The following is a 23,872-nucleotide window of genomic DNA, read 5'->3' on the forward strand; positions in this document are numbered from 1 at the left end:
ACTGCTCCCTGTGGTCATCACTGGTCACTGTGATCTGATACAATACTGCTCCCTGTGGTCATCACTGGTCACTGTGATCTGATACAATACTGCCCCCTGTGGTCATCACTGGTCACTGTGATCTGATACAATACTGCCTCCTGTGGTCATCACTGGTCACTGTGATCTGATACAATACTGCCCCCTGTGGTCATCACTGGTCACTGTGATCTCATACACTACTGCCCCCTGTGGTCATCACTGGTCACTGTGATCTCATACAATACTGCCCCCTGTGGTCATCACTGGTCACTGTGATCTGATACAATACTGCCTCCTGTGGTCATCACTGGTCACTGTGATCTGATACAATACTGCCCCCTGTGGTCATCACTGGTCACTGTGATCTCATACAATACTGCCCCCTGTGGTCATCACTGGTCACTGTGATCTGATACAATACTGCCCCCTGTGGTCATCACTGGTCACTGTGATCTGATACAATACTGCCTCCTGTGGTCATCACTGGTCACTGTGATCTGATACAATACTGCCCCCTGTGGTCATCACTGGTCACTGTTATCTGACACAATACTGCCCCCTGTGGTCATCACTGGTCACTGTGATCTGATACAATACTGCCCCCTGTGGTCATCACTGGTCACTGTGATCTGATACAATACTGCCCCCTGTGGTCATCACTGATCACTGTGATCTGATACAATACTGCCCCCTGTGGTCATCACTGGTCACTGTTATCTGATACAATACTGCCCCCTGTGGTCATCACTGGTCACTGTGATCTGATACAATACTGCCCCCTGTGGTCATCACTGGTCACTGTTATCTGACACAATACTGCCCCCTGTGGTCATCACTGGTCACTGTGATCTGATACAATACTGCCCCCTGTGGTCATCACTGGTCACTGTGATCTGATACAATACTGCCCCCTGTGGTCATCACTGGTCACTGTGATCTGATACAATACTGCCCCCTGTGGTCATCACTGATCACTGTGATCTGATACAATACTGCCCCCTGTGGTCATCACTGGTCACTGTTATCTGATACAATACTGCCCCCTGTGGTCATCACTGGTCACTGTGATCTGATACAATACTGCCCCCTGTGGTCATCACTGGTCACTGTTATCTGACACAATACTGCCCCCTGTGGTCATCACTGGTCACTGTGATCTGATACAATACTGCCCCCTGTGGTCATCACTGGTCACTGTTATCTGATACAATACTGCCCCCTGTGGTCATCACTGGTCACTGTGATCTCATACAATACTGCCCCCTGTGGTCATCACTGGTCACTGTTATCTGACACAATACTGCCCCCTGTGGTCATCACTGGTCACTGTGATCTGATACAATACTGCCCCTTGTGGTCATCACTGGTCACTGTGATCTGATACAATACTGCCCCCTGTGGTCATCACTGGTCACTGTGATCTGATACAATACTGCCCCCTGTGGTCATCACGGGTCACTGTGATCTGATACAGTACTGCCCCCTGTGGTCATCACTCGTCACTGTGACCTGATACAATACTGCCCCCTGTGGTCATCACTGGTCACTGTGATCTGATACAATACTGCTCCCTGTGGTCATCACTGGTCACTGTGATCTGATACAATACTGCTCCCTGTGGTCATCACTGGTCACTGTTATCTGACACAATACTGCCCCCTGTGGTCATCACTGGTCGCTGTGATCTGATACAATACTGCCCCCTGTGGTCATCACTGGTCACTGTGATCTGATACAATACTGCTCCCTGTGGTCATCACTGGTCACTGTGATCTGATACAATACTGCTCCCTGTGGTCATCACTGGTCACTGTTATCTGACACAATACTGCCCCCTGTGGTCATCACTGCTCACTGTGATCTGATACAATACTGCCCCCTGTGGTCATCACTGGTCACTGTGATCTGATACAATACTGCCCCCTGTGGTCATCACTGGTCACTGTGATCTGATACAATACTGCCTCCTGTGGTCATCACTGGTCACTGTGATCTGATACAATACTGCCCCCTGTGGTGATCACTGGTCACTGTGATCTGATACAATACTGCTCCCTGTGGTCATCACTGGTCACTGTGATCTGATACAATACTGCCCCCTGTGGTCAACACTGGTCACTGTGATCTGATACAATACTGCCCCCTGTGGTGATCACTGGTCACTGTGATCTGATACAATACTGCCCCCTGTGGTAATCACTGGTCACTGTGATCTGATACAATACTGCCCCCTGTGGTGATCACTGGTCACTGTGATCTGATACAATACTGCCCCCTGTGGTCATCACTGGTCACTGTGATCTCATACAATACTGCCCCCTGTGGTCATCACTGGTCACTGTGATCTGATACAATACTGCCCCCTGTGGTGATCACTGGTCACTGTGATCTGATACAATACTGCCCCCTGTGGTAATCACTGGTCACTATGATCTGATACAATACTGCCCCCTGTGGTAATCACTGGTCACTATGATCTGATACAATACTGCCCCCTGTGGTCATCACTGGTCGCTGTGATCTCATACAATACTGCCCCCTGTGGTCATCACTGGTCACTGTGATCTCATACAATACTGCCCCCTGTGGTCATCACTGGTCACTGTGATCTGATACAATACTGCCCCCTGTGGTCATCACTGGTCACTGTGATCTGACACAATACTGCCCCCTGTGGTCATCACTGGTCACTGTGATCTGATACAATACTGCCCCCTGTGGTGATCACTGGTCACTGTGATCTGATACAATACTGCTCCCTGTGGTCATCACTGGTCACTGTGATCTCATACAATACTGCCCCCTGTGGTCATCACTGGTCACTGTGATCTGATACAATACTGCCCCCTGTGGTCATCACTGGTCACTGTGACCTGATACAATACTGCCCCCTGTGGTCATCACTGGTCACTGTGATCTGATACAATACTGCCCCCTGTGGTCATCACTGGTCACTGTGATCTCATACACTACTGCCCCCTGTGGTCATCACTGGTCACTGTGATCTCATACAATACTGCCCCCTGTGGTCATCACTGGTCACTGTGATCTGATACAATACTGCCTCCTGTGGTCATCACTGGTCACTGTGATCTGATACAATACTGCCCCCTGTGGTCATCACTGGTCACTGTGATCTGATACAATACTGCCTCCTGTGGTCATCACTGGTCACTGTGATCTGATACAATACTGCCCCCTGTGGTCATCACTGGTCACTGTGATCTGATACAATACTGCCCCCTGTGGTCATCACTGGTCACTGTGATCTGATACAATACTGCCCCCTGTGGTTATCACTGGTCACTGTGATCTGATACAATACTGCCCCCTGTGGTCATCACTGGTCACTGTGATCTGATACAATACTGCCCCCTGTGGTCATCACTGGTCACTGTGATCTGATACAATACTGCCCCCTGTGGTCATCACTGGTCACTGTGACCTGATACAATACTGCCCCCTGTGGTCATCACTGGTCACTGTGATCTGATACAATACTGCCCCTGTGGTCATCACTGGTCACTGTGATCTCATACAATACTGCCCCCTGTGGTCATCACTGGTCACTGTGATCTGATACAATACTGCCCCCTGTGGTCATCACTGTCACTGTGATCTGATACAATACTGCCTCCTGTGGTCATCACTGGTCACTATGATCTGATACAATACTGCCCCCTGTGGTCATCACTGGTCACTGTGATCTGATACAATACTGCTCCCTGTGGTGATCACTGGTCACTGTGATCTGATACAATACTGCCCCCTGTGGTCATCACTGGTCACTATGATCTGATACAATACTGCCCCCTGTGGTCATCACTGGTCACTGTGATCTGATACAATACTGCCCCCTGTGGTCATCACTGGTCACTGTGATCTCATACAATACTGCCCCCTGTGGTCATCACTGGTCACTGTGATCTCATACAATACTGCCCCCTGTGGTCATCACTGGTCACTGTGATCTCATACAATACTGCCTCCTGTGGTCATCACTGGTCACTGTGATCTGATACAATACTGCCCCCTGTGGTCATCACTGGTCACTGTGATCTCATACAATACTGCCCCCTGTGGTCATCACTGGTCACTGTTATCTGACACAATACTGCCCCCTGTGGTCATCACTGGTCACTGTGATCTGATACAATACTGCCCCCTGTGGTCATCACTGGTCACTGTGATCTGATACAATACTGCCCGCTGTGGTCATCACTGGTCACTGTGATCTCATACAATACTGCCCCCTGTGGTCATCACTGGTCACTGTGATCTGATACAATACTGCCCCCTGTGGTCATCACTGGTCACTGTGATCTGATACAATACTGCCCCCTGTGGTCATCACTGGTCACTGTGATCTGATACAATACTGCCCCCTGTGGTGATCACTGGTCACTGTGATCTGATACAATACTGCCTCCTGTGGTCATCACTGGTCACTGTGACCTGATACAATACTGCCCCCTGTGGTCATCACTGGTCACTGTGATCTGATACAATACTGCCCCCTGTGGTCATCACTGGTCACTGTGATCTGATACAATACTGCCCCCTGTGGTCATCACTGGTCACTGTGATCTGATACAATACTGCCCCCTGTGGTCATCACTGGTCACTGTGATCTGATACAATACTGCCCCCTGTGGTCATCACTGGTCACTGTGATCTGATACAATACTGCCCCCTGTGGTCATCACTCGTCACTGTGACCTGATACAATACTGCCCCCTGTGGTCATCACTGGTCACTGTGATCTGATACAATACTGCTCCCTGTGGTCATCACTGGTCACTGTGATCTGATACAATACTGCTCCCTGTGGTCATCACTGGTCACTGTGATCTGATACAATACTGCCTCCTGTGGTGATCACTGGTCACTGTGATCTGATACAATACTGCTCCCTGTGGTCATCACTGGTCACTGTGATCTGATACAATACTGCCTCCTGTGGTCATCACTGGTCACTGTGATCTGATACAATACTGCTCCCTGTGGTCATCACTGGTCACTGTGATCTGATACAATACTGCCCCCTGTGGTCATCACTGGTCACTGTGATCTGACACAATACTGCCCCCTGTGGTCATCACTGGTCACTGTGATCTGATACAATACTGCCCCCTGTGGTCATCACTGGTCACTGTGATCTGATACAATACTGCCCCCTGTGGTCATCACTGGTCACTGTGATCTGATACAATACTGCCCCCTGTGGTCATCACTGGTCACTGTGATCTGATACAATACTGCCCCCTGTGGTCATCACTGGTCACTGTGATCTGATACAATACTGCCCCCTGTGGTCATCACTGGTCACTGTGATCTGATACAATACTGCCCCCTGTGGTCATCACTGGTCACTGTGATCTGATACAATACTGCCCCCTGTGGTCATCACTCGTCACTGTGACCTGATACAATACTGCCCCTGTGGTCATCACTGGTCACTGTGATCTGATACAATACTGCCCCCTGTGGTCATCACTGGTCACTGTGATCTGATACAATACTGCCTCCTGTGGTCATCACTGGTCACTGTGATCTGATACAATACTGCCTCCTGTGGTCATCACTGGTCACTGTGATCTGATACAATACTGCCCCCTGTGGTCAACACTGGTCACTGTGATCTGATACAATACTGCCCCTGTGGTCATCACTGGTCACTGTGATCTGATACAATACTGCCCCCTGTGGTCAACACTGGTCACTGTGATCTGATACAATACTGCCCCCTGTGGTCATCACTGGTCACTGTGATCTGATACAATACTGCCCCCTGTGGTCATCACTGGTCACTGTGATCTGATACAATACTGCCCCCTGTGGTCATCACTGATCACTGTGATCTGATACAATACTGCCCCCTGTGGTAATCACTGGTCACTGTGATCTGATACAATACTGCCCCCTGTGGTGATCACTGGTCACTGTGATCTGATACAATACTGCCCCCTGTGGTCATCACTGGTCACTGTGATCTGATACAATACTGCCTCCTGTGGTGATCACTGGTCACTGTGATCTGATACAATACTGCCCCCTGTGGTCATCACTGGTCGCTGTGATCTCATACAATACTGCCCCCTGTGGTCATCACTGGTCACTGTTATCTGATACAATACTGCCCCCTGTGGTCATCACTGGTCACTGTGATCTGATACAATACTGCCCCCTGTGGTGATCACTGGTCACTGTGATCTGATACAATACTGCCCCCTGTGGTCATCACTGCTCACTGTGATCTGATACAATACTGCCTCCTGTGGTCATCACTGGTCACTGTGATCTGATACAATACTGCCTCCTGTGGTCATCACTGGTCACTGTGATCTCATACAATACTGCCCCTGTGGTCATCACTGGTCGCTGTGATCTCATACAATACTGCCCCCTGTGGTCATCACTGGTCACTGTGATCTCATACAATACTGCCCCCTGTGGTCATCACTGGTCACTGTGATCTGATACAATACTGCCCCCTGTGGTCATCACTGGTCACTGTGATCTGACACAATACTGCCCCTGTGGTCATCACTGGTCACTGTGATCTGATACAATACTGCCCCCTGTGGTGATCACTGGTCACTGTGATCTGATACAATACTGCTCCCTGTGGTCATCACTGGTCACTGTGATCTCATACAATACTGCCCCTGTGGTCATCACTGGTCACTGTGATCTGATACAATACTGCCCCCTGTGGTCATCACTGGTCACTGTGACCTGATACAATACTGCCCCCTGTGGTCATCACTGGTCACTGTGATCTGATACAATACTGCCCCCTGTGGTCATCACTGGTCACTGTGATCTCATACACTACTGCCCCTGTGGTCATCACTGGTCACTGTGATCTCATACAATACTGCCCCCTGTGGTCATCACTGGTCACTGTGATCTGATACAATACTGCCTCCTGTGGTCATCACTGGTCACTGTGATCTGATACAATACTGCCCCCTGTGGTCATCACTGGTCACTGTGATCTGATACAATACTGCCTCCTGTGGTCATCACTGGTCACTGTGATCTGATACAATACTGCCCCCTGTGGTCATCACTGTCACTGTGATCTGATACAATACTGCCCCCTGTGGTCATCACTGGTCACTGTGATCTGATACAATACTGCCCCCTGTGGTTATCACTGGTCACTGTGATCTGATACAATACTGCCCCCTGTGGTCATCACTGGTCACTGTGATCTGATACAATACTGCCCCTGTGGTCATCACTGGTCACTGTGATCTGATACAATACTGCCCCCTGTGGTCATCACTGGTCACTGTGACCTGATACAATACTGCCCCCTGTGGTCATCACTGGTCACTGTGATCTGATACAATACTGCCCCCTGTGGTCATCACTGGTCACTGTGATCTCATACAATACTGCCCCCTGTGGTCATCACTGGTCACTGTGATCTGATACAATACTGCCCCTGTGGTCATCACTGGTCACTGTGATCTGATACAATACTGCCTCCTGTGGTCATCACTGGTCACTATGATCTGATACAATACTGCCCCCTGTGGTCATCACTGGTCACTGTGATCTGATACAATACTGCTCCCTGTGGTGATCACTGGTCACTGTGATCTGATACAATACTGCCCCCTGTGGTCATCACTGGTCACTATGATCTGATACAATACTGCCCCTGTGGTCATCACTGGTCACTGTGATCTGATACAATACTGCCCCCTGTGGTCATCACTGGTCACTGTGATCTCATACAATACTGCCCTGTGGTCATCACTGGTCACTGTGATCTCATACAATACTGCCCCTGTGGTCATCACTGGTCACTGTGATCTCATACAATACTGCCTCCTGTGGTCATCACTGGTCACTGTGATCTGATACAATACTGCCCCCTGTGGTCATCACTGGTCACTGTGATCTCATACAATACTGCCCCTGTGGTCATCACTGGTCACTGTTATCTGACACAATACTGCCCCCTGTGGTCATCACTGGTCACTGTGATCTGATACAATACTGCCCCCTGTGGTCATCACTGGTCACTGTGATCTGATACAATACTGCCCGCTGTGGTCATCACTGGTCACTGTGATCTCATACAATACTGCCCCCTGTGGTCATCACTGGTCACTGTGATCTGATACAATACTGCCCCCTGTGGTCATCACTGGTCACTGTGATCTGATACAATACTGCCCCCTGTGGTCATCACTGGTCACTGTGATCTGATACAATACTGCCCCCTGTGGTGATCACTGGTCACTGTGATCTGATACAATACTGCCTCCTGTGGTCATCACTGGTCACTGTGACCTGATACAATACTGCCCCCTGTGGTCATCACTGGTCACTGTGATCTGATACAATACTGCCCCTGTGGTCATCACTGGTCACTGTGATCTGATACAATACTGCCCCCTGTGGTCATCACTGGTCACTGTGATCTGATACAATACTGCCCCCTGTGGTCATCACTGGTCACTGTGATCTGATACAATACTGCCCCCTGTGGTCATCACTGGTCACTGTGATCTGATACAATACTGCCCCCTGTGGTCATCACTCGTCACTGTGACCTGATACAATACTGCCCCCTGTGGTCATCACTGGTCACTGTGATCTGATACAATACTGCTCCCTGTGGTCATCACTGGTCACTGTGATCTGATACAATACTGCTCCCTGTGGTCATCACTGGTCACTGTGATCTGATACAATACTGCCTCCTGTGGTGATCACTGGTCACTGTGATCTGATACAATACTGCTCCCTGTGGTCATCACTGGTCACTGTGATCTGATACAATACTGCCTCCTGTGGTCATCACTGTCACTGTGATCTGATACAATACTGCTCCCTGTGGTCATCACTGGTCACTGTGATCTGATACAATACTGCCCCCTGTGGTCATCACTGGTCACTGTGATCTGACACAATACTGCCCCCTGTGGTCATCACTGGTCACTGTGATCTGATACAATACTGCCCCCTGTGGTCATCACTGGTCACTGTGATCTGATACAATACTGCCCCTGTGGTCATCACTGGTCACTGTGATCTGATACAATACTGCCCCCTGTGGTCATCACTGGTCACTGTGATCTGATACAATACTGCCCCCTGTGGTCATCACTGGTCACTGTGATCTGATACAATACTGCCCCTGTGGTCATCACTGGTCACTGTGATCTGATACAATACTGCCCCCTGTGGTCATCACTGGTCACTGTGATCTGATACAATACTGCCCCCTGTGGTCATCACTCGTCACTGTGACCTGATACAATACTGCCCCCTGTGGTCATCACTGGTCACTGTGATCTGATACAATACTGCCCCCTGTGGTCATCACTGGTCACTGTGATCTGATACAATACTGCCTCCTGTGGTCATCACTGGTCACTGTGATCTGATACAATACTGCCTCCTGTGGTCATCACTGGTCACTGTGATCTGATACAATACTGCCCCCTGTGGTCATCACTGGTCACTGTGATCTGATACAATACTGCCTCCTGTGGTCATCACTGGTCACTGTGATCTGATACAATACTGCCTCCTGTGGTCATCACTGGTCACTGTGATCTGATACAATACTGCCCCCTGTGGTCAACACTGGTCACTGTGATCTGATACAATACTGCCCCCTGTGGTCATCACTGGTCACTGTGATCTGATACAATACTGCCCCCTGTGGTCAACACTGGTCACTGTGATCTGATACAATACTGCCCCCTGTGGTCATCACTGGTCACTGTGATCTGATACAATACTGCCCCCTGTGGTCATCACTGGTCACTGTGATCTGATACAATACTGCCCCCTGTGGTCATCACTGATCACTGTGATCTGATACAATACTGCCCCCTGTGGTAATCACTGGTCACTGTGATCTGATACAATACTGCCCCCTGTGGTGATCACTGGTCACTGTGATCTGATACAATACTGCCCCCTGTGGTCATCACTGGTCACTGTGATCTGATACAATACTGCCTCCTGTGGTGATCACTGGTCACTGTGATCTGATACAATACTGCCCCCTGTGGTCATCACTGGTCGCTGTGATCTCATACAATACTGCCCCCTGTGGTCATCACTGGTCACTGTTATCTGATACAATACTGCCCCCTGTGGTCATCACTGGTCACTGTGATCTGATACAATACTGCCCCCTGTGGTGATCACTGGTCACTGTGATCTGATACAATACTGCCCCCTGTGGTCATCACTGCTCACTGTGATCTGATACAATACTGCCTCCTGTGGTCATCACTGGTCACTGTGATCTGATACAATACTGCCTCCTGTGGTCATCACTGGTCACTGTGATCTCATACAATACTGCCCCCTGTGGTCATCACTGGTCACTGTGATCTGATACAATACTGCCCCCTGTGGTCATCACTGGTCGCTGTGATCTCATACAATACTGCCCCCTGTGGTCATCACTGGTCACTGTGATCTGATACAATACTGCCCCCTGTGGTCATCACTGGTCACTGTGATCTGATACAATACTGCTCCCTGTGGTCATCACTGGTCACTGTGATCTGATACAATACTGCCCCCTGTGGTCATCACTGGTCACTGTGATCTGATACAATACTGCCCCCTGTGGTCATCACTGGTCACTGTGATCTGACACAATACTGCTCCCTGTGGTCATCACTGGTCACTGTGATCTGATACAATACTGCTCCCTGTGGTCATCACTGCTCACTGTGATCTGATACAATACTGCCTCCTGTGGTCATCACTGGTCACTGTGATCTGATACAATACTGCCCCCTGTGGTCATCACTGGTCACTGTGATCTGATACAATACTGCCTCCTGTGGTCATCACTGGTCACTGTGATCTGATACAATACTGCCCCCTGTGGTCATCACTGGTCACTGTGATCTGATACAATACTGCCCCCTGTGGTCATCACTGGTCACTGTGATCTGATACAATACTGCCCCCTGTGGTCATCACTGGTCGCTGTGATCTGATACAATACTGCCCCCTGTGGTCATCACTGGTCGCTGTGATCTGATACAATACTGCTCCCTGTGGTCATCACTGCTCACTGTGATCTGATACAATACTGCCCCCTGTGGTCATCACTGGTCGCTGTGATCTGATACAATACTGCCCCCTGTGGTCATCACTGGTCGCTGTGATCTGATACAATACTGCTCCCTGTGGTCATCACTGGTCGCTGTGATCTGATACAATACTGCCCCCTGTGGTCATCACTGGTCACTGTGATCTGATACAATACTGCCCCCTGTGGTCATCACTGCTCACTGTGATCTCATACAATACTGCCCCCTGTGGTCATCACTGGTCACTGTTATCTGACACAATACTGCCCCCTGTGGTCATCACTGCTCACTGTGATCTGATACAATACTGCCCCCTGTGGTCATCACTGGTCACTGTTATCTGACACAATACTGCCCCCTGTGGTCATCACTGGTCACTGTGATCTGATACAATACTGCCCCCTGTGGTCATCACTGGTCACTGTGATCTGATACAATACTGCCCCCTGTGGTCATCACTGGTCACTGTGATCTGATACAATACTGCCCCCTGTGGTCATCACTGGTCTCTGTGATCTGATACAATACTGCCCCCTGTGGTCATCACTGGTCACTGTGATCTGATACAATACTGCCCCCTGTGGTCATCACTGGTCACTGTGATCTCATACAATACTGCCCCCTGTGGTCATCACTGGTCGCTGTGATCTGATACACTACTGCCCCCTGTGGTCATCACTGCTCACTGTGATCTGATACAATACTGCCCCCTGTGGTCATCACTGGTCACTGTGATCTGATACAATACTGCCCCCTGTGGTCATCACTGGTCACTGTGATCTGATACAATACTGCCCCCTGTGGTCATCACTGGTCACTGTGATCTGATACAATACTGCCCCCTGTGGTCATCACTGGTCACTGTGATCTGATACAATACTGCCCCCTGTGGTCATCACTGGTCACTGTGATCTGATACAATACTGCTCCCTGTGGTCATCACTGGTCACTGTGATCTGATACAATACTGCCCCCTGTGGTCATCACTGGTCACTGTGATCTGATACAATACTGCCCCCTGTGGTCATCACTGGTCACTGTTATCTGACACAATACTGCCCCCTGTGGTCATCACTGCTCACTGTGATCTGATACAATACTGCCCCCTGTGGTCATCACTGGTCACTGTGATCTGATACAATACTGCCCCCTGTGGTCATCACTGGTCACTGTGATCTGATACAATACTGCCCCCTGTGGTCATCACTGGTCACTGTGATCTGATACAATACTGCCCCCTGTGGTCATCACTGCTCACTGTGATCTCATACAATACTGCCCCCTGTGGTCATCACTGGTCACTGTGATCTGATACAATACTGCCCCCTGTGGTCATCACTGGTCGCTGTGATCTGATACAATACTGCCCCCTGTGGTCATCACTGCTCACTGTGATCTCATACAATACTGCCCCCTGTGGTCATCACTGGTCACTGTGATCTGATACAATACTGCCCCCTGTGGTCATCACTGGTCGCTGTGATCTGATACAATACTGCTCCCTGTGGTCATCACTGGTCACTGTGATCTGATACAATACTGCCCCCTGTGGTCATCACTGCTCACTGTGATCTCATACAATACTGCCCCCTGTGGTCATCACTGGTCACTGTGATCTGATACAATACTGCCCCCTGTGGTCATCACTGGTCGCTGTGATCTGATACAATACTGCCCCCTGTGGTCATCACTGGTCACTGTGATCTGATACAATACTGCCCCCTGTGGTCATCACTGGTCGCTGTGATCTGATACAATACTGCTCCCTGTGGTCATCACTGGTCACTGTGATCTGATACAATACTGCCCCCTGTGGTCATCACTGGTCACTGTGATCTCATACAATACTGCCTCCTGTGGTCATCACTGGTCACTGTGATCTCATACAATACTGCCCCCTGTGGTCATCACTGGTCACTGTGATCTGATACAATACTGCCCCCTGTGGTCATCACTGGTCGCTGTGATCTGATACAATACTGCTCCCTGTGGTCATCACTGGTCACTGTGATCTGATACAATACTGCCCCCTGTGGTCATCACTGGTCACTGTGATCTGATACAATACTGCCCCCTGTGGTCATCACTGGTCACTGTGATCTGATACAATACTGCCCCCTGTGGTCATCACTGGTCGCTGTGATCTGATACAATACTGCCCGCTGTGGTCATCACTGCTCACTGTGATCTGATACAATACTGCCCCCTGTGGTCATCACTGGTCACTGTGATCTGATACAATACTGCCCCCTGTGGTCATCACTGGTCACTGTGATCTGATACAATACTGCCCCCTGTGGTCATCACTGGTCACTGTGATCTGATACAATACTGCCCCCTGTGGTCATCACTGGTCACTGTGATCTGATACAATACTGCCCCCTGTGGTCATCACTGGTCACTGTGATCTGATACAATACTGCTCCCTGTGGTCATCACTGGTCACTGTGATCTGATACAATACTGCCCCCTGTGGTCATCACTGGTCACTGTGATCTGATACAATACTGCCCCCTGTGGTCATCACTGGTCACTGTTATCTGACACAATACTGCCCCCTGTGGTCATCACTGCTCACTGTGATCTGATACAATACTGCCCCCTGTGGTCATCACTGGTCACTGTGATCTGATACAATACTGCCCCCTGTGGTCATCACTGGTCACTGTGATCTGATACAATACTGCCCCCTGTGGTCATCACTGGTCACTGTGATCTGATACAATACTGCCCCCTGTGGTCATCACTGCTCACTGTGATCTCATACAATACTGCCCCCTGTGGTCATCACTGGTCACTGTGATCTGATACAATACTGCCCCCTGTGGTCATCACTGGTCGCTGTGATCTGATACAATACTGCCCCCTGTGGTCATCACTGCTCACTGTGATCTCATACAATACTGCCCCCTGTGGTCATCACTGGTCACTGTGATCTGATACAATACTGCCCCCTGTGGTCATCACTGGTCACTGTGATCTGATACAATACTGCCCGCTGTGGTCATCACTGCTCACTGTGATCTGATACAATACTGCCCCCTGTGGTCATCACTGGTCACTGTGATCTGACACAATACTGCCCCCTGTGGTCATCACTGGTCACTGTGATCTGATACAATACTGCCCCCTGTGGTCATCACTGCTCACTGTGATCTCATACAATACTGCCCCCTGTGGTCATCACTGGTCACTGTGATCTGATACAATACTGCCCCCTGTGGTCATCACTGGTCGCTGTGATCTGATACAATACTGCCCCCTGTGGTCATCACTGGTCACTGTGATCTGATACAATACTGCCCCCTGTGGTCATCACTGGTCGCTGTGATCTGATACAATACTGCTCCCTGTGGTCATCACTGGTCACTGTGATCTGATACAATACTGCCCCCTGTGGTCATCACTGGTCACTGTGATCTCATACAATACTGCCTCCTGTGGTCATCACTGGTCACTGTGATCTCATACAATACTGCCCCCTGTGGTCATCACTGGTCACTGTGATCTGATACAATACTGCCCCCTGTGGTCATCACTGGTCACTGTGATCTGATACAATACTGCCTCAAGTGTTGGTCGGTACCTTGAGGCAGAGGACACCTTGCTCCCATCCAGCCACCTCCACGCTCCGTCCACCTCTGTGAGTCCAATCCAGGTGTTCAGATATCCGGAGATTTTCCTCATTTCTTCCTTCATAGAAAACAGACGAATCCGGAAGGTGAAAAGTCAGGAAGGGAAAGCGGAGAAACATCTGCACTTACAGCGATCCCCCGACCACCGCTGCTTCAGATCTAGTGATCATATAGTAATCTATCCCCCGACCACCGCTGCTTCAGATCTAGTGATCATATAGTAATCTATCCCCCGACCACCGCTGCTTCAGATCTAGTGATCATATAGTAATCTATCCCCCGACTACCTCTCCTCCAGATCTAGTGATCATATAGTAATCTATCCCCCGACCACCGTTGCTTCAGATCTAGTGATCATATAGTAATCTATCCCCCGACTACCACTCCTCCAGATCTAGTGATCATATAGTAATCTATCCCCCGACCACCGCTGCTTCAGATCTAGTGATCATATAGTAATCTATTCCCCGACCACCGCTGCTTCAGATCTAGTGATCATATAGTAATCTATCCCCCGACCACCGCTGCTTCAGATCTAGTGATCATATAGTAATCTATCCCCCGACCACCGCTGCTTCAGATCTAGTGATCATATAGTAATCTATCCCCCGACTACCACTCCTCCAGATCTAGTGATCATATAGTAATCTTTCCCCCGACCACCGCTGCTTCAGATCTAGTGATCATATAGTAATCTATCCCCCGACTACCACTCCTCCAGATCTAGTGATCATATAGTAATCTATCCCCCGACCACCGCTGCTTCAGATCTAGTGATCATATAGTAATCTATCCCCCGACTACCACTCCTCCAGATCTAGTTATCATATAGTAATCTATCCCCCGACCACCGCTGCTTCAGATCTAGTGATCATATAGTAATCTATCCCCCAACCACCGCTGCTTCAGATCTTGTGATCATATAGTAATCTATCCCTCGACCACCGCTGCTCCAGATCTAGTGATCATATAGTAATCTATCCCCCGACCACCGCTGCTTCAGATCTAGTGATCATATAGTAATCTATCCCTCGACCACCGCTGCTCCAGATCTAGTGATCATATAGTAATCTATCCCCCGACTACCACTCCTCCAGATCTAGTTATCATATAGTAATCTATCCCCTGACCACCGCTGCTTCAGATCTAGTGATCATATAGTAATCTATCCCCCGACCACCGCTGCTTCAGATCTTGTGATCATATAGTAATCTATCCCCGACCACCGCTGCTTCAGATCTAGTGATCATATAGTAATCTATCCCTCGACCACCGCTGCTCCAGATCTAGTGATCATATAGTAATCTATCCCCCGACCACTGCTGCTTCAGATCTTGTGATCATATAGTAATCTATCCCCCGACTACCACTCCTCCAGATCTAGTGATCATATAGTAATCTATCCCCCGACCACCGCTGCTTCAGATCTAGTGATCATATAGTAATCTATCCCTCGACCACCGCTGCTCCAGATCTAGTGATCATATAGTAATCTATCCCCCGACCACCGCTGCTCCAGATCTAGTGATCATACAGTAATCTATCCCTCGACCACCGCTGCTCCAGATCTAGTGATCATATAGTAATCTATCCCCCGACCACTGCTGCTTCAGATCTTGTGATCATATAGTAATCTATCCCCCGACTACCACTCCTCCAGATCTAGTGATCATATAGTAATCTATCCCCCGACCACCGCTGCTTCAGATCTAGTGATCATATAGTAATCTATCCCTCGACCACCGCTGCTCCAGATCTAGTGATCATATAGTAATCTATCCCCCGACTACCACTCCTCCAGATCTAGTGATCTTATAGTAATCTGTCAGAAAAATATTGAGAATTTCTCCCTCACAGACCCCTCTTCTTCTCCCCCCTCCCCTTTAGTATTTGTCAGGAGAGAAGAGCTGACAATCTACCATGTGTCTGTCTGCAAATAACACACACATGAGAAATGCCTTGTAAGCAAATGCTAGCACATTGGGTGCTACCAACCCAATTAACACAATCTTGTAATAAATTTACATCTAGCTGAGAATGTTGTGTTCCAAGGAGCTTCAAAGGAATGCTGTCATACTAATCACAATTCCCAGCCACAAACTCCAGGACACCCGGAGCTGACACGAAATATGGAATAACTACAGTTCCATACGTCCGATAATAATGGGACCCATATTTTTAGTGACAGGGTCAGCTAAGGAACAATATGCTTATTTTCCCATAGCTGTAAGTCTCTCTGGGGAGCAGTGGCACAACAGTACCAAAATAACAGAAAACCAACTATGTTGTGTGTGGTCTCTGGAGAAGTGTAAAATCATAATAGAGAATATGGTACCACTTTTGGGCTTCTGAGACCAACCGGCGATAAGTTATCGCAAAAGCCAGATATTCTAATAAAAATATGAAGGCTGGAGTCCAGCCCACATGATGTCATTCCAGGGTGTGTGTGTGGGCAGGTCTCCCCTTCGGCATAAAGGAAACAGCCGAAGGGGGAGTAGTATTCATTGTAGGGGGGTATAGAGAGAGACTATAAGCAAAGGATCACGTTCGATAACGTTCAAATCAAAGTGGGGCACCTCCCTCTCCAGCTATACTGAATCGTCTCTGCGATCTTATAATAAGTTCCTCTTTAATCCTTATTATTTTGTGTAACTATTTATTCTGTACTGTATTGTCCCCTTTTGCAAAATCATTGTATATTTTTCCTAACCACTGCCTACCTTTTGGATTAAATATAAATGTAATAGTCCTGTTTCTTTGTCCTGTAATCATTCCCTCCCCCTAAGCCATACGCTACCAGATTGCAGGCGCCCGACCAGGCCTGTATTATATTTCAAACTCGGCTGGTGGTGGCAGAGAGTATTAATAATTGGGCTATCGTGAAGCTGGCAGTAACCGTACTGGAGCATATACACATATTTCATGCGTTGGAATCCGGAGGTGTGACGCCATACACTCACTGGTCGCTTGCCAATAGCTACGTAGTGAGCAATCGGGATCGTGTGTTCACGAATCCCTGCTCAATCCTGTGAATTCTTGACAGAGTGACGGCAGCGGTGGGATATTGTGTGCCGGCATTGTTGCAGACGGTCTTGACATAATTATCCACTGACCACCACTCCTCCATATCTAGTGATTCTTACAGTAATCTTTCCACCGACCACCGCTCCTCGATATCTAGTGATCTTCTAGTAATCTATCCCCGACAACAGCTCCTCCAGATCTAGTGATCTTATAGAAATCTATCCCCCGACCACTGCTCCTCCAGATATAGTAATCTTATAGTAATGTATCCCCAACCACCGCTCCTTCAGATCTAGTGATCTTATAGAAATCTACCACCCGACCACAGCTCCTCCACATCTAGTGATCTTATAATAATGTATCCCCCGACCACCACTCCTCCATATCTAAGGATTCTTACAGTAATCTTTCCACCGACCACCGATCCTCGATATCTAGTAATCTTCTAGTAATATATCCCCCGACCACCACTCCACCAAATCTAGTGATCATATAGTAATCTATCCCCTGACCACCGCTTCTCCATATCTAGTAATCATATTGTAATCTATCCCCCGACTACTACTCCTCCAGATCTAGTGATCTTATAGTAATCTATCCCCTGACCACCGTTCATCCAGATCTAGTGATCTTATAGTAATCTATCCCCTGACCACCGCTCCTCCAGATCTAGTGATCTTATAGTAATCTATCCCTTGACCACCGCTCCTACAGATCTAGTGATCTTATAGAAATCTATCCCCCGACCACCGCTGCTCCAGATCTAGTGATCTTATAGTAATCTATCCCCGACCACCGCTCCGACAGATCTAGTGATCTTAAAGTAATCTATCCCCGACCACTGTTCCTCCAGATCTAGTGATCTTTTAGTAACCTATTCCCCGACCACTGCTCCTCTAGATCTAGTGATCTTATAGTAATCTATCCCCGACCACCGCTCCTCCAGATATAGTGATCATATAGTAATCTATCACCCGACCAACGCTCCTCCAGATCTAGTGATCTTATAGTAATTTATCCCCCGACCACCGCTGCTCCAGATCTAGTGATCTCATACTAATCTATCCTCCGATCACCGTTCCTCCAGATCTAGAGATCTTATAGTAATTTATCCACCAACCACAGCTCCTCCAGATCTAGTGATCTTAGAGTAATCTATCCCCTGACCACCACTCCTTCAGATCTAGTGATCATATAGTAATCTATCCCCCGACCAACGGTCCTCCAGATCTAGTGATCTTATAGTAACCAATCCACCAACCACCGCTCCTCCAGATCAAGTGATCTCATACTAATCTCTCCCCCGACCACTGCTCCTCCAGATCTAGTTATCTTATAGAAATCTATCCACCAACCACTGCTCCTCCAGATCTGGTGATCTTAAAGTAATCTATCGCTTGACCACCGCTCCTCCAGATGTAGGGATCTTATGGTAATCTATCCCCTGACCACCGCTGCTCCATATCTAGTGATCTTATTGTAATCTATCCCCCGACCACTGTTCCTCCAGATCTAGTGATCTTTTAGTAATCTATCCCCCGACCACTGCTCCTCTAGATCTAGTGATCTTATAGTAATCTATCCCCGACCTCCACTCCTCCAGATATAGTGATCATATAGTAATCTATCACCCGACCACCGCTCCTCCAGATCTAGTGATCTCATACTAATCTATCCCCCGACCACTGCGCCTCCAGATCTAGTGATCTTATAGTAATCTATCCCCGACCACCGCTCATCCAGATCTAGTGATCTTATAGTAATCTATCACCCGACCACCGCTCCTCCAGATCTAGTGATCATATAGTAATCTATCACCCGACCACCGCTCCTCCAGATCTAGTGATCTCATACTAATCTATCCCCCGACCACCGCTCCTCCAGATCTAGTGATCTCATACTAATCTATCCCCCGACCACTGCGCCTCCAGATCTAGTGATCTTATAGTAATCTATCCCTTGACCACCGCTCATCCAGATCTAGTGATCTTATAGTAATCTATCCATCAACCACCGCTCCTCCAGATCTAGTGATCTTATAGTAATCTATCCCCTGAACACCGCTCCTCCAGATCTAGTGTTCTTATCGTAATCTATCCCCTGACCACCGCTCCTCCACATCTAGTGATCTTATAGTAATCTATCCCTTGATCACCGCTCCTACAGATCTAGTGATCTTATAGTAATCTATCCCCGACCACTGCTCCTCCAGATCTAGTGATCTTATAGTAATCTATCCACCAACCATCGCTCCTAGAGATCTTATAGTAATCTATCGCTTGACCACCGCTCCTCCAGATGTAAGGATCTTATGGTAATCTATCTCCTGACCACCGCTCCTCCAGATCTAGTGATCTCATACTAATCTATCCCCCGACCAGCACTCCTCCAGATCTAGTGATCTTATAATAATGTATCCCGACCACGGCTTCTCCAGATCTAGTGATCTTATAGTAATCTATCCCCCAACCACCGGTCTTCCCGATCTAGTGATCTCATACTAATCTAACTCCCGAACACTGTTCCTCTATATCTAGTGATCTTATAGTAATCTATCCACCGACCACCGCTTATCCACATCTAGTGATCTTATAGTAATCTATCCCCGACCACCGCTCCTCCAGATCTAGTGATCTTATAGTAATCTATTCCCTGACCACTGCTCCTCTAGATCTAGTGATCTTATAGTAATCTATCCCCGACCACCACTCCTCCAGATATAGTGATCTTATAGTAATCTATCACCCGACCAACGCTCCTCCAGATCTAGTGATCTTATAGTAATCTATCCCCCGACCACCGCTACTCCAGATCTAGTGATCTCATTCTAATCTATCCCCCGATCACCGTTTCTCCAGATCTAGAGATCTTATAGTAATCTATCCACCAACCACCGCTCCTCCAGATCTAGTGATCTTAGAGTAATCTATCCCCTGACCACCACTCCTCCAGATCTAGTGATCATATAGTAATCTATCCCCCAACCAACGGTCCTCCAGATCTAGTGATCTTATAGTAATCTATCCACCAACCATCGCTCCTCCAGATCTAGTGATCTCATACTAATCTATCCCCCGACCACTGCTCCTCCAGATCTAGTGATCTTATAGTAATCTATCCACCAACCACCGCTCCTCCAGATCTGGTGATCTTATAGTAATCTATGCCCCGACCACCACTCCTCCAGATCTAGTGATCTTATAGTAATCTATCCACCAACCATCACTCCTAGAGATCTTATAGTAATCTATCGCTTGACAACCGCTACTCCAGATGTAGGGATCTTATGGTAATCTATCCCCTGACCTCCGCTCCTCCAGATCTAGTGATCTCACACTAATCTATCCCCCGACCAGCACTCCTCCAGATCTAGTGATCTTATAATAATGTATCCCGACCACCGCTTCTCCAGATCTAGTGATCTTATAGTAATCTATCCCCCAACCACCGGCCTTCCAGATCTAGTGATCTCATACTAATCTAACTCCCGACCACTGCTCCTCCAGATCTATTGATCTTATAGTAATCTATCCACCGACCACCACTCCTCCAGATCTATTGATCTTATAGTAATCTATCCACCGACCACCACTCCTCCAGATCTAGTGATCTTATAGTTATCAATCCACCGACCACCACTCCTCAAGATCTAGTGATCATATAGTAATCTAGCCCCGACCACTGCTCCTCCAGATCTAGTGATCTTATAGTTATCAGTCCACCGACCCCCAGTGCTCCTGTATCTCTTGCGATCTTTTATTGATCTCTTTAGTGATCTTCTACGCTCTTCATTGTGGACTTACTTGCTCTTCTTTAGTATTAATGATGACCATTTGAGATTTTCTTTCTTCACAATCTTTTTTTGCAAATGACCATGGTCGAAGTCTTGAAGACACATAATAACAACTCAAAGCAAAATGTCTCCAGCCGTCAGTGCACTGCGGATCCTGGGTGTCTGGGATCATGGAGAGATGTAAAGTTCTGGTGAGGATGATGGGAGTGGACATAGAAAGTCCTGAGCTAAAGTTTTAGGCAAGTGTGAAAAAATTACGGTGCATTAATAAAGCTCTTAAAAGTAGAATTATCAAGAGTTTATTTTTATCTATTAGGAAACGTAAATCCCATTAATATCTGGTGACCGCCCATCGCCTTCACCAGTTCTTCCAGGTCACCTGTCACTTGTACAGTCCGATTAAAGTCGGGTTTATGAGTAACCAATTCTACCAAACAGGTGATAATGATCATTCTAATACTTAGGTGGAAACAGTCATTAACTGAAATGGAAACAGCAGTGTAGGAGGTTTAAAACTGGGTGAGGAACAGCTAAACTCCACTACAAAGCTGAGGTTGTGGAAGCTAGTTCCATGTCTCAGGTCATATACCAAGCAAGACTGAGCGCGGCAGCAAGACGCAAGGTAGTTATACCGCATCCGGGAACTCTCTCCCAGGTAAAGATTTTACAGTAGACAAAGATTCAAGATGTGTTCTGTAAGAAGTTTAGAAAAAGCAAGATGACATGGGCAGATGCAGTGATCGGCCCAGGAAACTTAGTGCAGCAGATGAGACACATCATTAGATGTCCAGCAGTGCCATCAGCTCAGTACTGGCAGCGACCAGTGTAACCGGTGACACCATCTACAGTGCGGAGACGTCCTGCCAGAAGTCATCTACATTGATGAATTGTGGTCAGAAACGAGACCTCCTGTTACAATCTATGTTGTTTTACTTTCGGCCAACTTGTTGTGGTTTGCTGGCTTCTAGTCTTTTCCTCTGGTGCTGGGTGTCTTGGTCATGTGATCTCTTCACTCTTTATTACTCAGCACCGGTCTCCCATTCCCCGCTGGACATCAGTGTTACGCTTGTGCTCTGGCTAAGTAGCCTTGTTTAGTTCTTTGTGCTTTGGACAATTGATCCTGGGACTTCTTGTTCCACCAGTTTAGTTCCCTTTAATCTTCTTTTCTGCAACTAACTTTTCTTTTAGGAGGTCTCCTGCTTTTGCTCCCATTCCATAGATCTTTTAGGGACACCCTTTCACCTTCCTTCAGGTCTTCGTTTGAGTTCAGTTCAGGCGTTTCGGTGGGGCTATTCACAAGGAATAGGGCACCCACCTCAGCGTAGGGTTTAGCTGAGTCTCAGTGCAGGGACAGCTTTTCCCCCCTATTCCTTAGTTCTAAGTTGCAGAACATAACAGTATGTCCAGCCCTGTTTAAAAAGAAAAAAAAAAAAAGTTAAAGTTTTTTTTTTTTTCTTCTCCTCTCCTCTTCCTGGATTTTCTTCAGTATAAGTACCATCCAGGAGCGTGCTCAACGCTTGAACGCTTGCAAGGGTTGACTCTGGAGGTTGCCGGTCTTCAGCAGTATGTGAGTAAATACCCTGCAGAACGCTATGAAGAACCTAAAGTAGGATTACCTGAGTGTTTCTTGGGGAAACGACAGGATTTTTTTTCATTTAATAATGCTTGTTTGTTGTATTTTCGGCTCAGACCTAGATCTTCTGGGAGTGAACTACAGCGTGTAGGGATCATTATGTCTCTATTGCGTTAAGAACCTCAAATCTGGGCGTTTTCCTTGTCTCCTGATGATCATTGTCTGAGGTCTGTGGAGGCATTTTTTGATGCCATGGGTTTGCTGTATGATGATCCTGATCGGGTTACATCAGCTGAGGCAGAGCTCAGTCGTCTCAAACAGGGTTCTCTTGATGCTGAGAGTTATTGCACCCTGTTCAGATGATGGTCTGCAGAGGTCAGGTGGAACGACCGTCCACTCAAGTTTCAGTTTCTGGCAGGCTTGAGTGAAAGGGTCAAAGATTTGCTCATTTAATTCCCTACGCCTGATACTCTGCAAGTTGCCATGCAGTTAGCTATCCGTGTGGATAGAAGGTTGAGGGCCAGACAGAATGAGGAGAAGTTTCCTGTATTGCTGGATTCTGTTTCTCACGATATTCCTGCCGACACTGGGGAACCTATGCAGGTGGGGGCAATGTCATCCCATTCCAAGGAGAGGGACAGGAGGTTCTCTGAGGGACTTTGCTTCTATTGCGGTAAGGCTGATCATTTTTTAAAGCAATGCGAGGTTCGCTTAAGGAAAGAAAAAAAAATGG

General features: G+C 47.8%; 1 protein-coding gene across 1 annotated transcript in view; it reads right to left on the minus strand.

Moving 5' to 3' along the window:
• LOC141167194 (asialoglycoprotein receptor 1-like) overlaps positions 1-23,872 on the minus strand; it is a 230,250-nt gene that overhangs the window by 35,064 nt on the left and 171,314 nt on the right. Inside the window, exons 8-9 of the mRNA XM_073654628.1 lie at positions 21,577-21,728; positions 14,701-14,807 (exon numbers count right to left, since the gene is read on the minus strand). Of these exons, the coding sequence (XP_073510729.1) occupies positions 14,701-14,807; positions 21,577-21,728 (259 nt within the window). The remainder of the gene's footprint in view (positions 1-14,700; positions 14,808-21,576; positions 21,729-23,872) is intronic.

This window comes from Phyllobates terribilis, unplaced genomic scaffold, assembly GCF_046119375.1.
Source record: "Phyllobates terribilis strain yellow unplaced genomic scaffold, ASM4611937v1 Scaffold_11__3_contigs__length_659146591, whole genome shotgun sequence".
NCBI classification, from domain to species: domain Eukaryota; kingdom Metazoa; phylum Chordata; class Amphibia; order Anura; family Dendrobatidae; genus Phyllobates; species Phyllobates terribilis.